Source organism: Procambarus clarkii, chromosome 81, assembly GCF_040958095.1.
Source record: "Procambarus clarkii isolate CNS0578487 chromosome 81, FALCON_Pclarkii_2.0, whole genome shotgun sequence".
Lineage (NCBI taxonomy): Eukaryota > Metazoa > Arthropoda > Malacostraca > Decapoda > Cambaridae > Procambarus > Procambarus clarkii.
In genome coordinates this window covers 15,496,827-15,523,180 of record NC_091230.1, presented here as the reverse complement: position 1 = coordinate 15,523,180, position 26,354 = coordinate 15,496,827, and the positions used below count along the sequence as shown (strand labels likewise).

The window sequence follows — 26,354 nt, the reverse complement described above, 5'->3', positions numbered from 1 at the left end:
AGCATTAGAAATAATACGAAATGACGCCGCGAGGCTAATTCTTGATGCCGCCAGAAGCACAAGACTCATCAACATGAATAAAAGAGCTCAAACTCCACACCATATATGACAGAAATGTGAGGCTAATCACGGCCTTCTGAACCCATGGGGTCATATGAGTCAACATCACCCACAGTGTTAGCAGACAGTCTTGTGCTGTTGGCAGGCCAGCAACTGCTGCCAACGCACCAGCAGGAAGCCTATCTACAAACTGATTAAAGCTGCTGATTACATAAAGTTGAATAATCCAAGTACTTGCAATGTACTTGGAGGGCCGCTCCAAGCAACAGCCTAGTGGACCAAACTCTCACAAGTCAAGCCTGGCCTCGGGCCGGGCTTGGGGAGTAGAAGAACTCCCAGAACCCCATCAACCAGGTATCAACCAGGTGTACGAGGTATTCACATGCCACATTATCTGCACCCTCTAATACAAGTCTCATGCAGTAAGCATAGCAGTTAATGAGCTCCGAAGCACCAGGAGGCTGTTTATAACAATAACAACAGTTGATTGACAAGCTTTCATGCTTGTAAAGTGTTTAATAAATGTAAACAAAGCCGCCAAAGGTTGAGAAAAGATGTACACGTTCGTAAGTTCTTGCGTAACTGCTTGGTGAATCTGGTCCCAGGGGTGTAGAGTGGTAGCTGGGGGCATGACAGTCAGTTCGGGGTGTTGACCTTGGTTGATGACCTGCCCTTTGTTCTCTGGGTTACTCTACAAGTTATTTATAGGTTATTACTCTAAGGTACCTTTATTTGTCACCATTCAAGAGTACCATTATTGGTCATCACTCTAGGGTACCATTATTGACCATTTCTCCACGGTACCTTTAGTGGTGATTACTTCTGTGTACTTTTATTGGTCATTACTTCATGGTACCTTTACTGGTCATCACTCTAGGGCACCATTATTGACTATTACTCCACGGGAGCTTTATTGGCCACTACTCCAGTGGTACTTTTATTAGTCATTACTCCAGGGTACCTTTATTGGTCATCACTCCAAGGTGCCCTCATTGGTCATTACTCCAGGGCACCTTTATTAATCATTACTTCAGAGTATCTTTATTGGTCAATACTTCATGGTATCTTTATTGGTCAATACTCCAGGATACCTTTATTGGACATTATTCCAGGGTACCGTTATTGATCATTACTCCAGGTTAACTATATTGATCATTACTCCAGGGTACCTTTATTAGTCATTAGTCCAGGGCATCTTTATTGGTGATTACTTCAGGTGGTGCAGGTGTATTGGTACAGGTGTAGTGGTGCATGTTGTAGTACAGATGAAGGTGCAGGTGTAGTGGTACAGATGAAGGTACAGGTGTAGTGGTACAGATGAAGGTGCAGGTGTAGTGGTACAAGTGGATGTACAGGAACAATGGCCCAGGTGGCTATTGGCTGTCACAGTTGATAGTGTTGTGGCCTAAATACACACATACACGTCTCTTGTATTCACAATTACCATAGCTGAAGTACGCAAGTCGAGAGAGAGGGGGTAAGATCTGTCTACAAAATTATATTATTTGGTCTTATAAAAAATACACATTTCCACGCGTTAGTCTATGTAAGGTACGAGGCTATGAAGTTATATATACTTAATTTAATTATTAATAAGTTTCTTACTTAATTTAATGTATCTTTATAGACATTAAAATGAGGAGAGTAAGAAGAAACGAGAGGCTTATAATGTGAGGCTTGTTGACAGATAAGAAAAATGTGTTTATGATGTATCGTATGAAGAAGGCCATTAGTCATGGTTTATTATTATTATGCATATAATATGTAGTTTATATGCTACTGCTAATCATCCTGAATTAAGAATATAATAATCAGTACTGATAATGAGCAAGTGAGTAATACGATCGGATGACAACGGATGTGGTATGTGTTAGATGGTAATAACTGAAATGTCATAGCCTCGGCACGGCCACACGCTAAGACAAAGCCTAATGTTGCTAGTTATTTTCTTGGGAGTGATTATTGCTCGTGGACTTTTATCATGTATGTTTATATCAGTTTATATATATATGTATATGTATATATGTATATGTATATATGTATATGTATATATATATATATATATATATATATATATATATATATATATATATATATATATATATATATATATATCTGTATATATACTAAACCTGTATATATACATGTAGAGGTGTAGTGGTTCACATAGTGGTAATGGGTATGGTGGTACAGTTATTCACCTAATTGTGCTTGCAGGGGTTGAGCTCTGCTCTTTCGCCCTGCCTTTCAACTGTCAATTAATAAACTGTTACTAAAAAACTACTAATTCCCCCCCCCCACACACACACACAGGAAGCAGCCCGTGACAGCTGTCTAAGTACCAGGTACCCATTTCCTGCTAGGTAACAAGGGCATAAGGGTGAAAGAAACTCTGCCCATTATATTTCTGCCATCACCAGGCCGGGGATTAACCCGGACCTTAGGATTACGAGTCAAGAGTTATCCACTCAGCTATCAAGCCCCGTTGGTATGGTATAGTTGTACAGTTGAAGTTGGAGTGAAACAGGGGAAGCACTCAAGGTCATCCCGCTGCTTATATCAAGGCATAAGACGACAAAGAGACATACAGACAACATGGCAGACGGATAGCAGAACGCTGAGACACGATAACAGCCCGACACAGTGGGTGGTGAAGTGTGCTGCGCACCTCCATCCACCTTCACCGTTCTCCTCACCTCAGTCCTGGCTGATCCTATCATCGTCATGAGGTAGATAGTTCCCTGAGGTGCTCCTCTCCCTCCTCGGCTCCCTCACCACCTCATAATCGCGTTCTTTCCCACACTTTGAGGCACTAAACTTGCAGCTAGCGGGCAGGAAGCGCGCGCATGCGTGGTGCGCCGCTCACACTGACATGTTGGGCTCCCTCGTGTAAGGTAGAGACCAGAGGCCGCTTGGGTACGCTTCCTTCTCTCGCTCACACCTGCCCGTACCGAGGCTCTCTGAGGCAGGACAGGGCCGCATGTTAGTGCCAGGGGCGGCGGTCACAGTGCCATGTGTACGGGAATAAAGAATATGAAAGAGGCTTTACACATTGGAGCGCTGAGTTTGGTTCTTACCGTCCTCTATATTTAGCGAGATGCCAATTGCGGTACTCTGAGTATACATTTTCCCCTAGTCCCTTCGCGCGTATATTCGGTCAAACTTCTTCTGTTCATCTACAATGCCTCGCTAAGGTCTCGATTTTACTGTAATTCAGTCCAACATATGTGAAAATGGTAGTAATGGAGGTTCCGCAGCCGAGTACTACCTATAACTCCGATTGTTTTGCCCCGAAAAAAAAAACACACCTCCGTTCGCGGTATTTAAACTTCGCGTCCGCTGACCGTGAAATGACAGTCCTACGCTGCCAAGGAATATACTCAGGCGGGGACGTGACGGCCCCGGCGTAGCCTCCCGGAAAGGCACTGCCAAGGGGCGTTGCAGGCTTCCTACTCCCTGAACAAGTGTCAAGAAGCTACAGGTTTATCTTATCACTTAGGTCATATAGGACTACGATCATTTCGTGAAGTTGGCGGGCACGCACAGCTGATAAGTGTATAGTAGATGATGCCGCAACCTTCAGAACTTTACTTCACCTCTCCTAGACGTACCCGGGTTGCAAGCTGGAGCTAGTACCGACCTCTCTAGACACCCTTTCTGGCCTCTGGGGCATCCTGGGAGACAGGGGCAGGAGAGACGCAGCCGTGACGGGGGTACCCAAGCCCCGGGAGGCAGGGAAGGTGCCGCGTAAGGACTAGCAGTAACGGGAAAGGGCACTCACCACTGGAAAATACATGGCGTCGGCCCGTACGCAAGATACGTAGGGCGGCCTACCCGGACCGCAGAGTGATATCGCAGATGCTGGCGGTACGCGGCCGCTCTGACGCCGCTTTCTCCCAGGGTAAATAAAAGTCGCTCCGAAGAATGCTGGAGAAAAAATAAATGTGGAAAAATTCTGCGAATTATTAGCTTGGAATACTTAAAATATATCTGGCCACGGTCGATGGGGGTCAGTGGACGTGGACGCTTACCTCGTGGAGTAGGTGAGTGTAGCAAGGTGAGGTGTAGGTACTGGCGCTGGTGTAAGTATTGGCGTAGGTGTAGGTACTGGTGCTGGTGTAGGTACTGGCGCTGGTGTAAGTACTAACGCAGGTGTAAGTACTGGAGCAGGTTATGTGTACTCACACTGATGTCGCTACTGGCGTAGGTGTAGGTACTGGCGTAGGTACTTACACCTAGGTAAGTACTGACACAGATATAAGTAATGCCAATAATGTAAGTACTGATGCAGATGTGAGTACTAACACAGGTGGAAGTATTGACAGATGTACGTGCTGACACAGGTCTAAGTACAGTACTAACGCTGGTGTAAATACTGTCACAGGTGGAAGTACTCCAGGGAAAATACTGGGACAGGTGTTACTGCAGGTACAAGCCCATCAAGCAAGCTGTAAGACCTACACCAGTTGTGCTCACAGGAACTACTAAGGATTATTGAGGACTGAAACATGGGCAGTGTTGTCACATCCAGGATGGTCCCTTACCTCCTGCTGATGACATAATACTGAATGGTTGGGACCCGTATCCTCAGAGAAGAAAATAAAGAACATTCAGCAAATTTTGTCGTCTATAAATTCGTATGGGTATTTGCCTCTCCTACCACCTCTTTATTATTATTATTATTATTATTATTATTATTATTATTATATGCTTTATTATACAAAGATACGTAATTTGTTATAAAGTTCGTTTCTATAGATCTGACTGATTTTGAACCCGCGAGTCATGAATCAGAGATCTGGCTTAGGCTTCACAATAATGCTAGTCTGGAAGCCATCTCTGTATCAGGGATCCCATAATATAATCAACCTATCATCCAACAATTATAGTACTTTAATTATAGCAACTATATTGGTCGTACAAAAATGGACTGTTGTGCCCCAAAGTTCACTTTTTGTACTTAATTTATTTAAAAAGACACAAGAAAGACGGCAACAACCAAACCTAGATCTTCCTGAGCCCAGCATATCACATATACGTAATAAATTAGGCTTAAAACTGCGTATATTTGGCCTAGGCTTGCTTGTTTTAGCCTAAGACAAGTCAGGATATATTGATACTAGTTCACATTTAAGCATGCTATTTAAAGTGTTCCAATAGTACAAATCGTAAATGTATTTTTGTACAATAGTCCATTTTTATACGTTCGACAAATATTTGCCGCAAGTATAATAGTTTTTGGAAGATGGGTTTTAACATCAAGTATCAGCTAGGGTATCTCTGCTGAATAGATGTTTTAATCAGTTTGTAACTTAGGATCTGTTGATATAACTAGTAGAGGAGAGGTGATAGACAGAATACTTAGGAACTACAAGAATTTTGCCCCAATGATAGTAACACTTACTATATTAATCTGCAATGTTAAATGTTGTATTGTGATTTGTGTATCTGTACTCATTGAATTTGTGCGCCCCTTGAGGGACTTGAAGTAGAGGGGGGTAGAAATAGCCTAAGCTACTCTATCCCTTTGAGATGTATTTTTTCTTGTCTCAATAAACATGCTTGAACTTGAACTAGTAGAGTAGAGGAGTGTCGGGCGGTGTAAGGATGATCAGAGCTCCTGATTAGGGGTTGGAAACATGTGTTAGTAGGCTTCGGTGTTGTGTTCGACACGGGAAGCCTGCTAGAGTCAGGCTTCAGATGGGTGAGGTTAGTGGGAGGCCTCAGGGTTACATTATTATTAAAGTGTTGAGTTTATAGGAATTATTATTAACATAATTATTATTAAAGTAGATAACTGATTACCAAGTATAATTCTGTAAATCTTTTTCTTACCGAATTGTGTTAAGTACTCACCTAGTTGTGCTTGCGAGGGTTGAGCTTTGGCTCTTTGGTCCCGCCTCTCAAATGTCAATCAACTGGTGTACAGGTTCCTGAGCCTACTGGGCTCTTATCATATCTACATTTGAAACTGTGTATGGAGTCAGCCTCCACCACATCACTGCCTAATGCATGCCATTTGTGCACTACCCTGAACCCCTGAAGTATATGTAACCCACTGTTCTTACCATTTCATACAAAATAACACTTTAACTTCCGATCTTTTCCTCATTCCTTGTGGAAAATAGACAGTAAAAGATTCCTGTCTTCCGTCTCTAGTCCTACCAAGAGTGGGTTGTCTCTGGGGCTAGATTCAAGAAGAAGTTACGCAAACACTTACGAACCTGTACATCTTTTCTCAATCTATGGCGGCTTTGTTTACAATTATTAAACAGTTAATGAGCTCCGAAGCGCCAGGAGGCTGTTTATAACAATAACAAACAGTTGATTTGCAAGTTTTCATGCGTGTAAACTGTTTAATAAATGTAACCAAAGCCGTCAAAGATTGAGGAAAGATGTACACGTTCGTAAGTACTTGCGTAACTGCTTCGTGAATCTGACCCGTGCACGTCTCTTCAGGACGCCTCCTTACCTTACAGTTACCCTCGCTGAGCACTTTTTTTTTCTACCACAGACGTGGTCACACATTTACAATGCTAACCAGCATATATACATTTTATTCTGTCCTCCATGGACAGGGTTAGAGATGTGTTAGTTAAACATATAGTTCAGGGGTTTATTGAACAATCAACCACAGAAGGTGAGTCGGTGCTTTTAAAATGCTAAGCTAACCTACATACGTAAATACATAGATACACAGATTTACGTATGCCCTACATAAAGCACTGAGCACTGCTGAGCACTGCTGAGCACTGCAACTACATTAAACTGACTTTTCTCGGAGAATTACCCAAAGTGAGGCTGGTTAAAAAGTCTGAATGTAAAAATAAATTGTGTTGAAAACCGGATAATTGCCAAAATAGAAGAGAACCTATGACCCGGTTGGACAGGAAAATTGAACTTCGACTTAGTAGTAATTATATATCATCCACACAAGCTGAACTGCAGGCCATTCTGGTGTGTTTGGAGGAAGTACGTCATGACGACAAAGATGTTTATTTGTCGATAGCCGAGGAGCACTTGATTCCTTAAACAGTCGAAATCCAGTCTTCATGTCCATAGTTGATGATTGTAAGAAAAAGATAAATGAGATACAGTTGAAAGGTCACAAAGTGAAATTCATGTGGATTCCATCTCATGTTGGAATAGTGCTCAACGAGGTGGCGGATGACTTGGCCAAACGTGCCACATCAAAACCACAAGTTGACATTGAATGTGTTTTAACAATGAGACAAATAAGAAGCAAAATCAGAAATATTCAGGGACAGATAGAAGTGACGAGGAGAGGTATAATGTATGAGGGAAGTCAAACCATGCAACACTACATGTATGTGAGTGTACATTTTGTACACTCACATACTTAAATGTACATTACATTTAAGTACATTTTCTACTGTCCATGGAGGACAGTAGAAAATGTATATATGCTGGTTAGCATTGTAAATGTGTGGCCACGTCTGTGGTAGAAAAAAAAAATAATTTTGATTTATATATATTTACCCGCTTCTTACCTAAGGTAAGGCCTCGAGGCCACAGTCCTCGACGAGGACAGTGGCCTTGTTGAAGGTCCCCCCATTTGTTTCGATAATCCTATCCAGGTGGATTTCGAAACCTAACAGTTTTGGAGTTCGCGATTTCGGCGGGTAGGCAGTTCCATGGGTTAATAACCATGTGGGTGAAAAAAAAAATCTGTTCTCAGTCCTACATTGAGGTTTGTTGAGCTTTAAACTATTGCTCCGTGGCTGTATTTCTGTCTTCGGGACAGAACAGGCTTCCTGTCCTGGAGTAAACGAAAACAAAACGAATTAAGCAATGATCAAAATACTAATCCGACATTAAGCAAGTTACTCCTAAAACGTTACTTCGCTTTCTTTTAATTCTTTAGTGTGTTATTATTTTATGGGAAACATAAATAAATTTATATATATACAAGAAGGTACATTATATATATATAAATAAATGTTTATTCAGGTAAGGTTCATACATACAAGAGATTTTTACAAAAATTCCTAGGTTTATAAATAGAGCTGGTACATACAATGCAGCCACTATTACGCAAAGCGTTTCGGGCAGGAAAAACATTAAAGACTAAAACTTAATACTAATTGAGTTTTAAAGTATAAAATGTGTTAAGAACAAATAAAAATAAAAATAAGAAAGGGGGTAACATGGCTGAAAGAGCAGCACAAATATAATTAGGTCGACAAACAGCGGTGTTTAAAAAAAAAAAAAACAGACATGGGTTGACAATAGAGGGGTAAGGTAGGTTACAGGGAATTTATTAGGTAGTGCTTCGTTTTTATCTTAAATTGGTTGAGAGGTACAGTCTTTAACATGGATGGGAAGGTCATTCCACATTCTGGGACCCTTGATTTGTAGAGCATTTCTAGTTTGATTAAGTCGTACTCTTGGAATTTCAAAATTGTATTTATTTCTGGTGTGGTGCTCATGGACTCTGTTACAACCTTCAATGAAGCTTTTGAGGTCAGGATTAGCATTACAGTTCTGCGTTTTATATATGTATAATACACATGAGAGAATGTGCAGTGACTTAATGTCTAATATATTTAGAGTTTTGAGTAAGGGTACCGAGTGATGTCTGGGGCCAGAGTTGGATATTGTCCTAATAGCAGCTTTGTGTTGAGTAATTAAGAGGACGTAAATGATTTTGGGTAGTAGAACCCCAAGCACAAATACCATAGTTGAGATATGGATAGATGAGGGAGTAATAGGGCGTCACCAGGGCAGGGCGGGGTACATAATATCTGATCTTAGAAAGAATGCCAACAGTTTTTTAAACTTTTTTTTATATATTTAGAATGTATCAATCGACTTGAGAATGGTCCAGGACGGACCGAAACGTCGTCGTCTCTTCAATTTCTAGTGTGTGGTCTGGTCATCATACTTCAGCCACGTTATTGTGACTCATCGCCTGCATTTAGAATGTGTCCCTGGAAATTCAGCTTGTGGTCAATGAGAACGCCAAGGAATTTGCCATATAATTTGTTACAAATTTGGGTATTGTTCATTCTGAGATTTATTTGATTAGAGGATTTATTGCCAAACAGAATATAGAAGGTTTTGTCAATGTTAAAGGTGAGTTTGTTGGCGGTCAGCCTAAGATGGACTTTATTTAGCTCAGTATTTACTGTGGCATTTAGAGCAAGGGGGTCAGGACTGGAGTAAATGAAGGTTGTGTCGTCAGCAAATAGAATTGGTTTGAGGTGTTGGGAGGCAATTGGAAGGTCATTAATGTAGATGAGAAAGAGGAGAGGGCCAAGTATGCTGCCTTGAGGAACACAGATGTTGATGGGTAGGGTGGGAGAAATTGAATTATTCACAGAAACATACTGGAGCCTGTCAGTAAGGTAAGACTTGAGGTATTGTAGGGAGTGACCTCTGACTCCATAATGTTGTAATTTAAGAAGAAGGTTTTGGTGGTTGACAGTGTCAAAAGCCTTACGCACGTCCACAAATAACACAACAGGAAACTCATTTTTATCAAGAGCTGCATGAATCTAGTTAATCATACTAATAAGTGCATCGTTAGTGCTGTTTTTGGGTCTGAAGCCATATTGACAAGAGCTAAATATATTGTGTTTGGCTAGATAAGAGTAAAGCTGCTTGTAGATTAGTTTTTCAAATATTTTTGACAAGTTAGGCAGGATTGATATAGGTCTGTAGTTGTTAACATCTGTGAGATCACCACATTTGTGGACAGGGGTTACTCGCCCTTGTTTTTTAGAATATCTGGAAAGGTTTGGAGTTCAAGTGACTTGTTGAAGAGCAATGCAATAGCAGGGGCTAAAGATCTGGTGGCTTTTTTGTAAATTAAAGTTGGTATCTCCTCAAGGGCACTAGACTTGGTTTGAAGGGAAAGGATTATCTCATTAACGTCAGTGGAATTTGTAGGCTTTCGGTACAGAGATTGTGGATAGTTACCTGTAAGATAGTCCTGAACATCAGTACTGGAAGATGAAATGTCATTTGCAAGGGATGACCCAATGGAAGAGAAGAACCTATTGAACTCAATAGCAGAATCAGAGGCTAGAAGCTGACCATCGTTATTGGACAGGAGTGTTGGTTTGTTATTTAAAATCTTCTTTGATCCCCGTAGTTGAACCCCATGCATAGATACCGTATGTAAGATAGGGATGGATTAGCGAGTGGTACAATGAGAGGAGAGCAGAGTGGGGAACATAATATCTTATTTTAGAAAGTATACCGACAGTTTTCTGATACTTTTTCGCTATGTGTTGTATGTGGTTGCAGAAGTTTAGTCTCTTGTCTATGTATATTCCCAAGGAATTTCCATAATTTGTATTGCTAATGATCATTATGATCACCATAGCCTGTGCTGCTTGGAACTGTATTACTAATGATCATTATATATGATCACCATAGCTCGTGCTGCTTGGAACTTGGGGGGGAGGGGGGGGGGGGTAGAAATAGCCTAAGCTACTCTATTCCTTTGAGATGTATTTTTTCTTGTCTCAATAAACATACTTGAACTTGGAACTTTATTGCTAATGATCATTATATATGATCACCATAGCCCGTGCAGCTTGGAACTTTTTGTTCCGTGTAGCTGAATCTAAAACAACAACAACAGAATGCAGATGTAATATGGTTGATGACTCAGATTTAGATTCAGATGTTTATTCAGGTAAGGTATATACATACAAGTGATGTTACATTAATGGATTGATATATAGATAGAGCTAGTACATACAATGCCTAAAGCCACTATTACGCAATGCGTTTCGGACTCAGACTTACAAAGTTGCACTTCCCAAACCAACGCACACTCATCCTCTCTGCCACAATGTACTTAACTTTTTACAGAATTTTACTGCGAGCCACAATCGAGCAGGACGGAAAACTTTTTTTTTTAAGCTTAGCACTTTCTTCAAACCATTTTTAACGTGTGTTCTGACATGTATATGAAAGAATTCAACACCAGACAGATGCCGACGGCCTTCTGTGTATAGGGCCTGTGTTCTAAAGGTTCCCCCCACCTGGCCCAATTTTGAGGGCATCCAGAAAACAGTGACCACGACACAAGACGCTCAAATCATCAACAGCTTCATCAACAATCATTCATTTCTCGGCTGACTCACAATTATTTGCAGCCAAATATTAAATAAAGTATATATTGTACATATTATAAATAATAATAATAATAATCCACAGAGTGGATTATTATTATTATTATTTTAATAATAATAATAATATAATAAATTTATTATTTTAGGAATGAACAGAGGAGACAGGCATGAACTGAAGAAATAGTCATGTGGGAGAGAAGCTATGAGCAAGGCAGAATAAATGACAGGCATGGATAGAAGAAGACATATGCATAAGCAGGATAAAATGGCAGACGTGGACAAGAGACAGAGTAAGAATGCCGGGCTGGATAGGTTATCTTTACATTTCCTGAAGACTGTGTTAACCTTGATAACCTTCTCCCTCACCCTCACCATCCTCTCTTCTCCAACACCCCCCCACTATCACCCCCTCCTCCACTACCCCTTCTCACCCCCTCCACTGTATCTTTCAGTCTTTCCAAAGCGCTGGTTACTTGTCAGTAACATCCTGACTGCTGTCTGTCAGTGAGTGGTTTACTTGACTGAATGTATGTGTAGTTTTGACAGTGAGGGTGTATGTTCTAATGGAGTGTAGGTGTGGATAAGGTAGTGCGGGTGTGGATAAGGTAATACGTGTGTGGATTAGTGTTTCATCCATCTCCACTCTGGTTCTCCTGTTGTGGCATACGCTTCAAACGGCCTCGTAACAAGGTAATTGTATGTTTCTGTTGTAATGGTAATTATACCCCTATAATCATTCTACTCTTAACCAGCTTATAGACACTTGCACGGTATTATATGTTTTGGTATTAATAATAATATGTTCATACTATACAATTTTTACACTGTCGTTATAAGGCCCATAAAATGCATAAAATAATTAGAATAAAGAAAAATGTGGGAGTTAGTTATGTATGAAATTTAAATACCCAATATTACAAAATCTGTGACAGTTATGCTATTAAAACGAGAGATCAAAGATGGTAAGTTAAAGAATACAGATAAACATTTAATATTACACACTACCAACCTGGATATGTTGACCCATCCTGATGGTCCAGTGGTAGACATTCGGCTTGCAACTTAGCAAGTTGGGGTTCGCATCCCCGAGGACCCTGTGGAGGAGAGGTTATTCTCGATTTAGTGTAACTCTTCGTGTGGCCCTCGGGGTGTAGTCTGACTCAGGGTTCAGTGTGGCCCTGCGTGTAGTGTGGCCCTGGGGTGCAGTGTAGCCTTCTTGACCTGATTTACCTGAGGGCCACTAATACTAGTGGCCTCGACGAGGACAGGAAGCCGGCGGCTTGTCGAAAGTTCCCCCATATGCCCTAAAAGAAATGGGTGTAGTGTGGCCATGAGGTTTTGTGTGTAGTGTGGTTCTGGGTGTAGTGTGGTTCTGGGTGTAGTGTGGTTCTGGGTGTAGTGTGGCTCTGTGTGTAGTGTGGCTCTGTGTGTAGTGTGTCTCTGTGTGTAGTGTGGCTCTGTGTGTAGTGTGGCTCTGTGTGTAGTGTGTCTCTGTGTGTAGTGTGTCTCTGTGTGTAGTGTGTCTCTGTGTGTAGTGTGTCTCTGTGTGTAGTGTGTCTCTGTGTGTAGTGTGTCTCTGTGTGTAGTGTGGCTCTGTGTGTAGTGTGGCTCTGTGTGTAGTGTGGCTCTGGGTGTAGTGTGGCTCTGTGTGTAGTGTGGCTCTGGGTGTAGTGTGTCTCTGGGTGTAGTGTATCTCTGTGCGTAGTGTGTCTCTGTGTGTAGTGTGTCTCTGTGTGTAGTGTGGCTCTGTGTGTAGTGTGGCTCTGTGTGTAGTGTGGCTCTGTGTGTAGTGTGGCTCTGTATGTAGTGTGTCTCTGTGTGTAGTATGGCTCTGGGTGTAGTGTGTCTGTGTGTAGTGTGTCTCTGCGTGTAGTGTGGCTCTGTGTGTGGTGTGGCTCTGGGTGTAGTGTGGCTCTGTGTGTGTAGTGTGGCTCTGTGTGTAGTGTGGCTCTGTGTGTAGTGTGGCTCTGTGTGTAGTGTGACTCTGTGTGTAGTGTGGCTCTGGGTGTAGTGTGTCTGTGTGTAGTGTGGCTCTGGGTGTAGTGTGGCTCTGTGTGTAGTGTGGCTCTGTATGTAGTGTGTCTCTGTGTGTAGTGTGGCTCTGGGTGTAGTGTGTAGTGTGGCTCTGGGTGTAGTGTGGCTCTGTGTGTGTAGTGTGGCTCTGTGTGTGTAGTGTGGCTCTGTGTGTGTAGTGTGTCTCTGCGTGTAGTGTGGCTCTGTGTGTAGTGTGGCTCTGGGTGTAGTGTGGCTCTGTGTGTGTAGTGTGGCTCTGTGTGTGTAGTGTGGCTCTGTGTGTGTAGTGTGGCTCTGTGTGTGTAGTGTGGCTCTGTGTGTGTAGTGTGGCTCTGTGTGTGTAGTGTGGCTCTGGGTGTAGTGTGGCTCTGTGTGTGTAGTGTGGCTCTGTGTGTGTAGTGTGGCTCTGTGTGTGTAGTGTGGCTCTGTGTGTGTAGTGTGGCTCTGTGTGTGTAGTGTGGCTGTGTGTGTAGTGTGTCTGGATGTAGTGTGGCTCTTGTGTGTAGTGTGGCCCTGTGTGTAGTGTGTCTCTGTGTGTAGTGTGGCTCTGTGTGTAGTGTGGCTCTGGGTGTAGTGTGTGTCTGGGTGTAGTGTGTCTCTGGGTGTAGTGTGGCTCTGTGTGTGTAGTGTGGCTCTGTGTGTGTAGTGTGGCTCTGTGTGTGTAGTGTGGCTCTGTGTGTGTAGTGTGGCTCTGGGTGTAGTGTGGCTCTGTGTGTGTAGTGTGGCTCTGTGTGTGTAGTGTGGCTCTGTGTGTGTAGTGTGGCTCTTTGTGTAGTGTGGCTCTGTGTGTAGTGTGGCTCTGTGTGTAGTGTGGCTCTGTGTGTAGTGTGGCTATGTGTGTAGTGTGGCTCTGTGTGTAGTGTGGCTCTGTGTGTAGTGTGGCTCTGTGTGTAGTGTGGCTCTGTGTGTAGTGTGGCTCTGTGTGTAGTGTGACTCTGTGTGTATTGTGGCTCTGTGTGTAGTGTGACTGGGTCTAGTATGGCTCAGGGTTTACCACAGCATAATAAGGCCTTCTTCGATTTATTTGTGATGGTGTTCTCTCCCCTGATGGTGACACTGTTGGTGTTCCCTCCCCTGATGGTGACTGTTCTTTCCCGTAGTGATATTAATGGTGTTCTCTTCTCCCCTGATGATACAATGTTAGTGTTTTTTTCCATGGTGGTGTTCACACCCTCTATGATGGCACTGATCATCTCTAGAAGGTAATATTCTGTAAGGTATTTGGGGAGGTGAGCAGAAACATAGTGAGGTATTTGGGGAGGTGAGCAGAAACATAGTGAGGTATTTGGGGAGGTGAGCAGAAACATAGTGAGGTATTTGGGGAGGTGAGCAGAAACATAGTGAGGTATTTGGGGAGGTGAGCAGAAACATAGTGAGGTATTTGGGGAGGTGAGCAGAAACATAGTGAGGTATTTGGGGAGGTGAGCAGAAACATAGTGAGGTATTTGGGGAGATGAGCAGAAACAAAGTGAGGTATTTGGGGAGGTGAGCAGAAACAAAGTGAGGTATTTGGGGAGATGAGCAGAAACAATGTGAGGTATTTGGGGAGATGAGCAGAAACATAGTGAGGTATTTGGGGAGATGAACAGAAACATGGTCATGTAGGTTATGTTCAAGATGGTAAATAATTTGCACAAAACTGAATTTTGGGAAGTCTTAGAAATGTAATCCTGCTTCCCCATAATTCTTTAACTTTGAGAAATGGCATTTTGCTGTACATAAGATTCTGCAGAAGCATAACTCTCATGTTGGAACCTGTGGGATGGAGCCCTGCTCCAGACCTATGGTGGGCAGTAGAAGGACTTGATTTAAAGAAGGACTTGATTTGAGCAGAAACAAAGTGAGATATTTGGGGAGGTGAGCAGAAACAAAGTGATGTAATTGGGGAAGCTTTCCCAGAAGGACCATCAAATAGAAGGACTTGATTTTATTTGATCTGATTTGATTTAATGCAAGCTTTGCAATGATACTTTAACCTGGGGATTTGCATTGACAGGTTCCAGTGGATTGTTGTAAGCAGATATCAGGAACAAAAAACAGGGCATGAGAAAACAAAAACACCTGCTAAAAAGAGAACAAGAACAAATACAGGATGCAGTCGAATAACAAAAACAGATAGCAGAAAATCTTGTTAAGGAGCAAGGAAACAACAAATAACCTAACTATACTATCTGGATCACTGCTAAACTCTCACAGGTAAGTGAGGCCAGTGTTAGGCGGTTCAACATTCTTACTGATGTTGTTGTTAATCCTGTTATTATCCTTGTTATTAACATCATTCATTAACTTTGTTATTATAATTTGTACTATTATCGTTCTTTGTATTATTATCATCTTTGTTATTATTTTCTTTGCTGCTGTTATTGTCATTCATTTCTCTGCTTTTGTTGTCTTTGCTGTTATTGTTTGTCATGGGTCAGCCCAGAGAATACATCATTACATCAAAATCAAATCAAAATGTTTATTCAGGTAAAAGTACATACATAGAAGATGAGTTACAAACATAATGTTGGATTTATAGATAGAGCTACTGTAGTACATACAATACCTAAAGCCACTACCTGTAATACGCACAGGCATGTCTTGGATATGTTCATTCTTTGGTTATTTCATTATTATCATTTCATTAACATTATACAGTAACTTCTTGTTCCCCCTAGAACAACAGCAAAGGATGGAGGATTCTAAGGTGGGCATCAACCAGATAAACACTGGTTTCCCTGAAGTCCCGCAGATGCGTGACATCACTCAGTGGTCCACTAACGCCACAAACACCACTACAGGTAAGGTATCACACTTGGTCCTGGCATGGTGTCAACTGCTAACCTGGTATGGGGTCACTACTAATACCGGGTATAGGTTCACCACTAACCAGGTATGGGGTCACTACTAGTACTAGGTATAGGTTCACCACTAACCAGGTATGGGAGCATAACTGGCAAGGTATGTGGAGGAGAGGTTATTCTCGATTTAGTGTAACTCTTCGTGTGGCCCTCGGGGTGTAGTCTGACTCAGGGTTCAGTGTGGCCCTGCGTGTAGTGTGGCCATGGGGTGCAGTGTAGCCTTCTTGACCTGATTTACCTGAGGGCCACTAACACTAGTGGCCTCGACGAGGACAGGAATGGGGGTTATTGCTAAACATGTATGGAATTCATTTTGTTATTATTGTTATTATTAATTTACCTGAATTTCTATGGGCCACTAACACTCTAGTGTCCTTGACAAAGACAGGAAGCCAGCAGCTTGTCATAATCTATGATGTTCATGTGGATTTATACCTTCTCTAGAGGTTCCGTTTAGTTATCAAAGATTTTTTTACTACTGTACTTGTGTCATCTATCTGGCCCCCCACCCCTTTTTTTGGCACATATTTCTGACTGAGTTCAGTGATGACTTTCCTGAAATTTTCCCATTATGCTTCCATACCATTGTTACCTATCAACTCCATCCAGGAGGTATTTTGCGATTCCTCTTTCATTCCTTGATAGTCTTCTCGAGGGTAATCTAGAGTCATCATCATCATAGACCTTTACATGGGTTTCTATAATTGTAATTCATCTTAAAATGCTGGAAATGCTCTATAATAATAGCTTATATACTTTAGCATTAATTATCACTCTAGGGTCCTATGGCACAGTGGCATGGACAGTCAGGTCACAGCTGAAAGATCTTGAGATCAATTCCTATGGCAGGACAGAAGTATTTGGGCAATGTTTCCTTTCACCTGATAATTTCTGTTCACCTAGTAGTAAACAGATGCCTAGGAGTTAGTTGTTAAGGGAGTCATAATCAAATTGTTGTGGATCCCCTCACACACTGGGCTGTAAGAGCATGATAAAGTTGAAGACCTTTCAAAGCTTGCAGTAAATAACAACATTGTTGAACACCTAAGTAAAAGCAGATGCAAGAAACACTTTGTGGGCCAGCCAGAGGCTTAAGACCCATGCAGGAATATTCATGCAAAAAAAAAAAAAAAATCAAATAGAATTTTAAAGAGTGTTTTTGGATAAGATTGAACTCATAGATGAATTTGAAGAGAATATATGAGTGCAAACAGGAACCAGCAGATCCATTGTTTATCATACTGTCAAACAGAAACTTTGTATGGGGAAAGAAGCACAATCAGTAGATTGACAGATGTTGTCACAGCTCAAATTCGATCTGCTTACAAGTATCTCTGACAATTCAGCTTACATGAAGTGTAAAGTGCATGAACAAAGACAGGGATACACACAAACGTGCACAAAAATATAACAAAGTTATCTTTTTGCAAACAGTTGTAGAAAGTTGGAACAATTTAAGTGAGAAGGCAGTGAAGGCCAAAACCATCAGTAGTTTCAAAGTATCATGACAAAGAATACTGGGAAGACGGGACACCACAAGTGTAGCTTACATTCTGTAACTACACTTAACTACCCCCCTAGAATAATTACACTATGGTAATTACACTAGATCATTACATTAAATAGTGTACAGTACTGTGAAAAAATTGTCATTTAGAGATACTGTAAATTTATATGTGTGTTGCATGAGATGGCAAATCGTTTTACTGTATTATATATAACATCTGAAACTCTTGCACTGAATTCATATTTTGTACATAAAGAAAATATATATGACAAAATTATAAGCTGTGTAGAGTCAAATTATAAATATCAATTCTTCTATTATCCTAAAATATCGAATGTTGATAATTATTTTAAGTACAAGTACAGGTATTAACAAAATGACGTGCCTCTGAGCCCATTATGTGCTTCTGTAACCTTTTCCACTACTACCCACAAGATGGGTATGGGGTGCATAATAAATGAACTAAACCAAAAATTCCAGTGTTCAGTCATACTGTATATTGTAATTCATTTAAGTTGCAGTGCAAGAATTTTGTTACTAGCTGTCATTATTTATAAGGTCTGTAGATAATAGAGAAGAAACTTTACAGAAACTAATAAGGTACCACAAAAAAACTGGCAAAGAAATTACAGGCACATTACAGGTACAGTACAAGTATAGGCCAACCACTCGCAATGTTCAAAAGAGAACGCGACAAGCACCGTCAAAGGATACCTGTTCAACTAGATTGTGACTCGTACGTCAGGCTGTGAGCAGCTGCATCGAACAGCTTTGTTGATCAGACCAGCAGAGGCCTGGTCAGAGACTGGGTGGCTGGGACATTGATCCTAGAAATCTCCAACAGGTAACAGGCAGGTAGGTATGATGAAGTTTAAGTAAGAGGCATAACCATCAATCCCTTAGTGATGCATGACACTTTAACCCCCTAGTGTTGCATGACTCTTGAGCCTCTAAGGTTGCATAACCTGCAAACTAACTAATGTGTTTTATAATCAACAAGCCATTGGTGTTACAGATCACACACCAAAATCTGATGAATCTGTGACACGGCATATGATCTACGCGGTGGCAGGCATCGTGCCTGTGATCATACTGGTGCTGGTGGCCTTCATCATCTATTTCGCCTTGAAACACAGGTAGGGAGAAACAGGCTGCATATATGCATACCTGAAATACCTGGAAATAATCTGATTTTTGTTGTTCAATTGGAGACTTTGATTATACTTAAAAAAAAATATATACTATATATATATATAATATATATATACAGTATATATAAATATATAATGTTGTACCTAGTAGCCAGAACATCGTACTCGGTCTACTATGCAAGACCTGATTTGCCTAATAAGCCAAGTTTTCTTGAATGTATATATTTTTCTAAATTTTTTCTTATGAAATGATAAATCTGGCTATTTCATTATGTATAAGTTAATTTGTTTAAATTTGAGTTAAAACTAATGTGGATATATGACCGAACCTAACCAACCCTACCTAACCTTACCTATGTAAACCTAACCTAAACTAACACAAATGCATAAATAATTTATGTTCCTAATATAATATAATAATAATAATTAAAATAAACTAATTGGCAACAATTTATTGAAAATAAAAAAAATCACTCGGCCTATTGGGCAAATTGGGCCTTGCATAGTAGGCCAAGAAGTGCATTCTGGCTACTAGGTACGACATATATATATATATATTTATATATTATGTACATAATCTAGATACTTTAAATATTGAAATTGTGTATTCCCTTACCCTCCAAAGGTCAAGCAACATGCCATCAACCGTGGAAGTGTGTCTCCACTCACCCATTCAGTGCCAAAATGGTAAGTCATTCTCGTCACCTTCTGTCAAAACGTAATGCTTTCTGTTGATATGTCTCAAGAATGGTAGTTTAAAACAGATATCTCTGCTCATAATTTTTACAAGCCAAGTGTCTTCGCTTGGATTTTGAGGTCCATTTTGTCTTGATATATCAGTTATGTTGATGGTTCTGGGTCCCAGACCTGTCTATACTCATTACAGGATGAATGAGATACAAATTGCGGACTCTGAAGTAGTAAATTACAGTCAAGGCTTTAGGAGTTAGTCTATGCTTTTTGTACAGTTAAGTCTAAAGTTAGTGAGGTTGTTCGTAGGTTTTTGGAGCTAATCAAGACACTGTAGAATTAATCTCGGGTCTGTAAAGTCAGTCTAGTGCCTTAAGAGAATATTGAGTTAGAATCATTTCACAATTAGAGTTGTGGGAAGATTGCAAAGTATCACCTTGTCTGTTAGAATATCTGGAATTTGCAAGTCAGAAAATTGTACAGTAGCGTAACGAATTTAATTCCCGGTTTTAGTCAGACCCATATTCAAAGTACCAGTAACTCTATTCCAAGTAATACATATTCTGTGAAAATATTACCTTGTACTTCCATTTTAATAGTTATCTTGTAAAGTAACTTTAAGCTCTAGAAATTAAATCCTTTGTAGAGACACAAATTATTATTTTCCCTGGTTGGATACTCTTAACTTTGTTTGGCTCCTAGGAATGAGGGGGTGTGTCCCTGTGCAAGGTATGCTATAAAGATCGTTATAGAGTAGACTCCAATAGCCTTTGTATTTTCTATGCAATAAGGACGGGTTTCAATAACTGTACTCTAGGGTATGGCTTAGAAACATATGTCCCTTACAGCCAGAGATTATCCACTCTTCTTTAATTTTCCCTTATTCTTTTCTCCCTTGTCCTTCTTCCTCTCCCTTATCTTTCTCCCACCTTCCCTTCCTCCTCCCTTCCCCAGATTCTTGGTTTACAACCTTAGGCAGGGTGTAGGGCCATATATAGTTTAGACACGGGGAACAAGGTGTACAGCATGTTAAGACACTCGAGAAGCTTTCCCCGTCAGGCATGGTTCAAAAGCCATTAGAATAATCGTTATTGCTGAGTAGTCAAGTTCCAGATGCCCGGCACTGGCTTTGAGTTGGTTCCATGGGCCTGCATGAGGTTGGTCTCGTACGTGGTCTCACAGGCCTTTGTGAAGTCATCTCTGGAGGTAATAAATCTCTCGGGAGAAATAAATACAGTACTGTACCAGTATCTCTAATATTCTTAGTCAGACTGAATTTGTGCAAATGCTCCATACAAATAAAAGAACTCAGTCTATGGAACTTATTTCCTAATGAATTAAAAAATTGTCCATTCTATACTTTATTCAAAATTAAAACCAGAGTTTTACTTTTGAGTTGGAGCAGAGTTGTTTGGCATTTTTGAGGCTTCGGTCCTTGTTAACCCTCCAGTTGTCTGTAAAACTTTGCTGACTTTCTGGATGCTTTTCTAGTGTGGTAGTGAACTGCCACTTGCTCTCTGCACCTCTGTGATGGAGGAGGGGCAGGTTTTGTCTCTGGTCCTTGATAGGCCAAACAGAACTCCTTTGTCTGATGTGACCCATTGGCATGGAGTAATATCTCAGCGAGATATCTTCAGGGAGCCACTGCAGCTCATAAGGAAAGAGGCATTTCATTACATTCAATGCTGAATTTTTTATATGATTAATTTCCCACTAGTGAGAGATATGGGCAATACTGTGTACTGTATTTGAAGATTACATAATCAGTCAGGATCACTGTTCAAATAGCAGTTATGCTATTTGAACAGTTATGATGCTCTGAGTCTCTTCCTTCCAGGGTTGCTGACACGAGAAGTTTTCCCAGCAGTTGTTGATCTTCCACTCCAAGAAGAAATTTTACCCCAAGAAGAAGATAGGAAATGCATAAATGAGCAAGAAGAAGTTGCCTTTCCAGAGCAGGACCAACAACAATCCTCTGACATGCTGAAGGAGGCAGTGTACGTCAACCTTTCACGAAAGATTCTAAGGACAGAGGTTAAGACCTATTTGTCAAATGTCATCCAGTCACCGGATCTTGAGCTGGAATTCAGGGTGAGTTTTGTGGCAATGTTCTTTTTTATGTGTGATTTAGAATGAGGTGATTGTTACTACTGGACCTATAACTTGTCAGGAGCCTTCTGCTGAGCTTTTGACCTGAAACTTTGAGTAAATCAGAAGCTATTGTTCCTTTATATAATTAAGGCCACCAAGCATCATTGTAATCATGAAAGCATAGCTAACCTTCTCATTTCCAATGTTAGATTATTAAGCAAAAATGAGAAGCATTTGAAATTTAGGTTGCTAGCATCTATTTATCTATACTTTTAATTTGTGTGGTCAGAGTGTGCCAGCCATGATGGGAAAGAGCTGCTCAGAGGGAGCACTTGAGGCGAACAGATGCAAGAACCGCTACAAAAACAACATTCCATGTGAGTTAGTCACACCAGCAGATTCTTGATGACTACTGAAGAAAGGGGGAAGTGGGGGGGGGGGATGAGGAGAATAGAGTAGGGAGGGAGGGGAGAGAATAGGATTGGGAGGGGGATAATATTGTGAGGAAGGAAAAAAAGGTGGGAAGGAGATTATGGGAGTTGAGAAAATGGAGGTGAGGAGAAGAAGGAAGGAACTCTTAATAAGTGGGGAGGGAAAGAGTTGTAATCCTTATCAAAACAAAGTATTTTATTTTATTTTTTATTTTTATCCTGATTTTGGCAAATTCCATAAATTGGCAAGTCTCTTAACTCTAAACTGAAAATGTAAAGACTTTATGGCTATCAGTGGTATCAACATTTGGAGAATCTTTTAGTTATGCACACTACTTCATCCTACAGTTGGTCAGTCTCGGCACTGTGTTCTTCACCTCGGTGGCACCATCACTGTCATGATAGTAACTTGCTTCTAGTACTGGTTTTCTAAGGACTCTAATACTTCTGCTGATACTTCTGTCAACACATCAACTAGTATCTCACTGGCACATTTGCTGGTACCTCACTCTTTTTCTCAACACCTTCAATGGTACCACAGTCTTTTTCTCAACACCTTCAATGGTACCACAGTCTTTTTCTCAACACTTTTGATGGTACTGTACCTTCATCTTTTTCTCAACACCTTCAATGGTACCTCAGTCTTTTTATCAACACCTTCAATGGTACCCTCAGTCTTTTTCTCAACACCTTCAATGGTACCTCAGTCTTTTTATCAACACCTTCAATGGTACCCTCAGTCTTTTTCTCAACACCTTCAATGGTACCTCAGTCTTTTTATCAACACCTTCAATGGTACCTCAGTCTTTTTATCAACACCTTCAATGGTACCCTCAGTCTTTTTCTCAACACCTTCAATGGTACCTCAGTCTACTTTTAACACCATCTCTGGTGCCTGACAGATGATGATACCAGGGTGAAGCTGCCTTTCCTGTCCAATGACCCTTACTCAGACTACATAAACGCCAGCTACATTCAGGTACTAAGCTTCTATTACTGATAACCTAAATATTGCAAAAGAAACAGAAAGTACATGTTTTTGCATCAATATTCAGTGTCCAAATGAATAATTTATAACCAAATTATTTGCCATTTCAAGCAAATAAGCCCATCATCACCCAGCAAAAATCTGCTATCAGAATAATAACAAACTCTGCTTTCAGACAACACTCAGCTCCCTTGTTTAAATCCCTAAACTTGCTAAATATTAACTCCCTCCACACATTCTCTTGTGTCAACTACATTTACAAAACCCTGTTCTTAAATGCAAACCATGCTCTGAAACTCTCCCTGGACAGATGTAATAGGACCCATTATCACCACACCAGAAATAAATATCTCTTTGATATCCCCAGGGTCAAACTTAATCTGTGTAAACACTCTATGCAAATTAAGGGACCTAGTCTATGGAACTCACTCCCTAGTGAATTGAAAAGCTGTCAAACTTTTGCCTCATTTAAAAACAAAAACAAAAAGTACAGTACCTAATTTCATCTTCGTAGTTTCCTACACTGAGCTTTAAATTTGCTCTGTATCTAGTGTTACCCAATCTCCCAATCTTTATGTAGTTAACCCAAACAACTTTATCATTGTGTTCATTGCTGTCTTCTTTTATGTGCTAGCCATATGCTGTATTGTGCCTACTAATTTTTGTTAAACTACCATTCAAGCTGTCATTGCAATCAATCTGAGCTACCTATGTGCTTTAATATAGCTACAATTTTCTCTCATCTTTTATTTTTTTTTCTTGCTGTGTAACTGTTATCATTTTTATATATTTTGCAAGTATTTACCTACTTAAAATTTTCTTAGATTAAGGACCTGCTCGAAACACTGCGCGTACTATTGGCTTTACAAGATTGTAATTACTATGCTATGTATCCTCACAATCCTAATGTACCTTCATGTATATATATAAATAAATAATAAATAAATAACAAAGTACATTTAGATTTATCTTTAAATGAGTAAATTTGTTTTCTGAATAGCCTGTTCAGGTTTCCGGTCCCTGACTCTGGGGAAAAAATATTATGCTTAAAACTGTGATAAACATTTAGTTAGTTTAGTTTATTTATTATGTACCCCATACCCATCTTCTGGGCGGTAGTGGATATCTTGAGATGGTTATCTTGAGATGAGTTCGGGGCTTAGTGTCCCCGTGACCTGTTCCTCGACCAGGCCTCCACCCCCAGGAAGCAGCCCGTAGCAGCTGTCTAACTCCCAGGTACCTATTTACTGCTAGGTAACAGGGGCATCAGGATGAAAGAAACATTTTGCCTATTTGTCTCCGCCTCCACCGGGGATCGAACCTGGAACCTCAGGACTACGAATCCGAAGCGCTGTCCACCCAGCTGTCAGGTGTCAGGTGGAAAAGGTTACATAGGCCTTGAGCCCATTATGTGCCTCAGCAACCCTTTCCACTACCGCCCACAAGATGGGTATGGGGTGCATAATAAATAAACTAAACTAACCAAATGCTTGTCACAGTTTTGAGAATAATATGGTTTCCCAGAGTCAGGGACAGGAAACCTGAACAAGCTACTCAGAAAACAAATTTACTCATTTAAATCTAAATCTAAATGTACTTTGCTTGAAATGGCAAATACTGTACTGTAATTCTATTATAAATTATTCAGTATTGTATCGATATTTCAGTGATAAATGATATCACTGATACACGATTTTTTTCTTTTTTTTTTCAAATTAATTTATGCTTTTGATCCCAATTAGTATTACGTTTTAGTCTAAGGTTTTTCCCCACAACTTGCCCGAAATGCTGTGTGTATTATTGGCTTCACGCATTATATGTACTAGCTTTATCTATAAATCCAACATTATGTTTGTAACTCATTTACAATGTATGTACCTTTACCTGAAAAAACATCTTATCTTATCTTATCATATCTTATCTTATGATGTGATCAGTAGATAAAACAAATATATAAGATGAATGCATTAACTGTGTAGACAAAAAATCATAAACAGCAACTCTTCTCTTTTCCTGTAATATCCATTATTGTAAATTATTTTATTAACTAAAAGACTTGCCTCCCAACGTATAAGAATACATTATAGTTCGTTAATAGCTGTTATTTAAATTATAAAAGGTACAGATTAATTGTAAATGATAATATAAAATATCTACTAAGGTTTGATTAAGTACTTTTGTGCCCTCTGTAATTCTTTTCTTTTATTACACAGGTGAGTAGGAAAAGATTACTGCTGACTCCTGTTAGCAGGTTGAGAGCTTTTCCATCTCGTATCTCATGGTAAGACTTTCAGATTCAGATTCAGATTCAGATGTTTATTCAGGTAAGGTATATACATACAAGTGATGTTACATTAATGGATTGATATATAGATAGATCTAGTACATACAATGCCTAAAGCCACTATTACGCAATGCGTTTCGGGCAAGAAAACATTAATATCTAGAACTTAATACTAATTGAGCATAAAGAATAAAAGATGTTGAGAACAAATACAAATAAAGATAAAAAAAAAGGGGGAAACATGACTGAAAAAGCAGCACAAATACAATAGGTTGACAAACAGTGTTGATTAAAAAAAAAAAAAAAAAAGAAAATAACAGACATGGGTTGACAATAGAGGAGTGAGGTAGATTACAGGGAATTTATTAGGTAGTGTTTAGTTTTTATCTTAAACTGGTTGAGAGAGGTACAGTCTTTAACATGGTTGGGAAGGTCATTCCACATTCTGGGCCCCTTGATTTGCAGAGCATTTCTAGTTTGATTAAGACGTACTCTAGGAATATCAAAACTGTATTTATTTCTGGTGTGGTGCTCATGGGTTCTGTTACAACCTACTATGAAGCTTTTAAGATCAGGATTGGCATTATAGTTTAGCGTTTTATATATGTATAATACACATGAGAGAATGTGCAGAGACTTAATATCTAACATATTAAGAGATTTGAGTAGGGGTACCGAGTGATGTCTGGGGCCAGAGTTGGATATTGTTCTAATAGCGGCTTTGTGTTGGGTAATTAGAGGACGTAAGTGATTTTGGGTAGTAGAACCCCAAGCACAAATACCATAGTTGAGATAAGGATAGATAAGGGAGTAATAGAGAGTCACCAGGGCAGGGCGTGGTACATAATATCTAATCTTAGAAAGAATGCCCACAGTTTTTGAAACTTTTTTAGATATATTTAGAATGTGTCCCTGGAAATTCAGCTTGTGGTCAATGAGAATGCCAAGGAATTTGCCATCTAATTTGTTACAAATTTGGGTATTGTTTATTTTGAGATTTATAAGACTAGAGGATTTATTGCCAAACAGAATATAGAAGGTTTTGTCAATGTTAAGGGTGAGTTTGTTGGCAGTTAGCCAAAGATGGACTTTATTTAGCTCAGTATTTACTGTGGCATTTAGAGCAAGAGGGTCAGGACTGGAGTAAATGAAGGTTGTGTCGTCAGCAAATAGAATTGGTTTGAGGTG

General features: G+C 40.1%; 2 protein-coding genes across 3 annotated transcripts in view; one reads left to right on the top strand and one right to left on the bottom strand.

The window, feature by feature from the left end:
* Nucleotides 1-12,210, bottom strand: part of LOC123773148 (uncharacterized) — a 284,850-nt gene extending 272,640 nt beyond the window's left edge. The window contains exon 1 of one of the 2 annotated variants that reach the window (XM_069315182.1): nt 12,178-12,210. In XM_069315182.1, coding sequence (XP_069171283.1) covers nt 12,178-12,195 — 18 coding nt within the window. In that variant the 5' untranslated portion in view covers nt 12,196-12,210. Of the gene's footprint in view, nt 1-2,756; nt 2,884-12,177 lie in introns of those variants that run through there. The other variant, XM_069315181.1, reaches the window with a different exon arrangement.
* Nucleotides 11,619-26,354, top strand: part of LOC123773055 (receptor-type tyrosine-protein phosphatase mu) — a 39,768-nt gene continuing 25,032 nt past the window's right edge. Inside the window, exons 1-8 of the mRNA XM_069315178.1 lie at nt 11,619-11,858; nt 15,178-15,377; nt 15,842-15,964; nt 18,547-18,667; nt 19,308-19,369; nt 21,210-21,463; nt 21,753-21,840; nt 22,797-22,873. Of these exons, the coding sequence (XP_069171279.1) occupies nt 15,856-15,964; nt 18,547-18,667; nt 19,308-19,369; nt 21,210-21,463; nt 21,753-21,840; nt 22,797-22,873 (711 nt within the window). The 5' untranslated portion in view covers nt 11,619-11,858; nt 15,178-15,377; nt 15,842-15,855. The remainder of the gene's footprint in view (nt 11,859-15,177; nt 15,378-15,841; nt 15,965-18,546; nt 18,668-19,307; nt 19,370-21,209; nt 21,464-21,752; nt 21,841-22,796; nt 22,874-26,354) is intronic.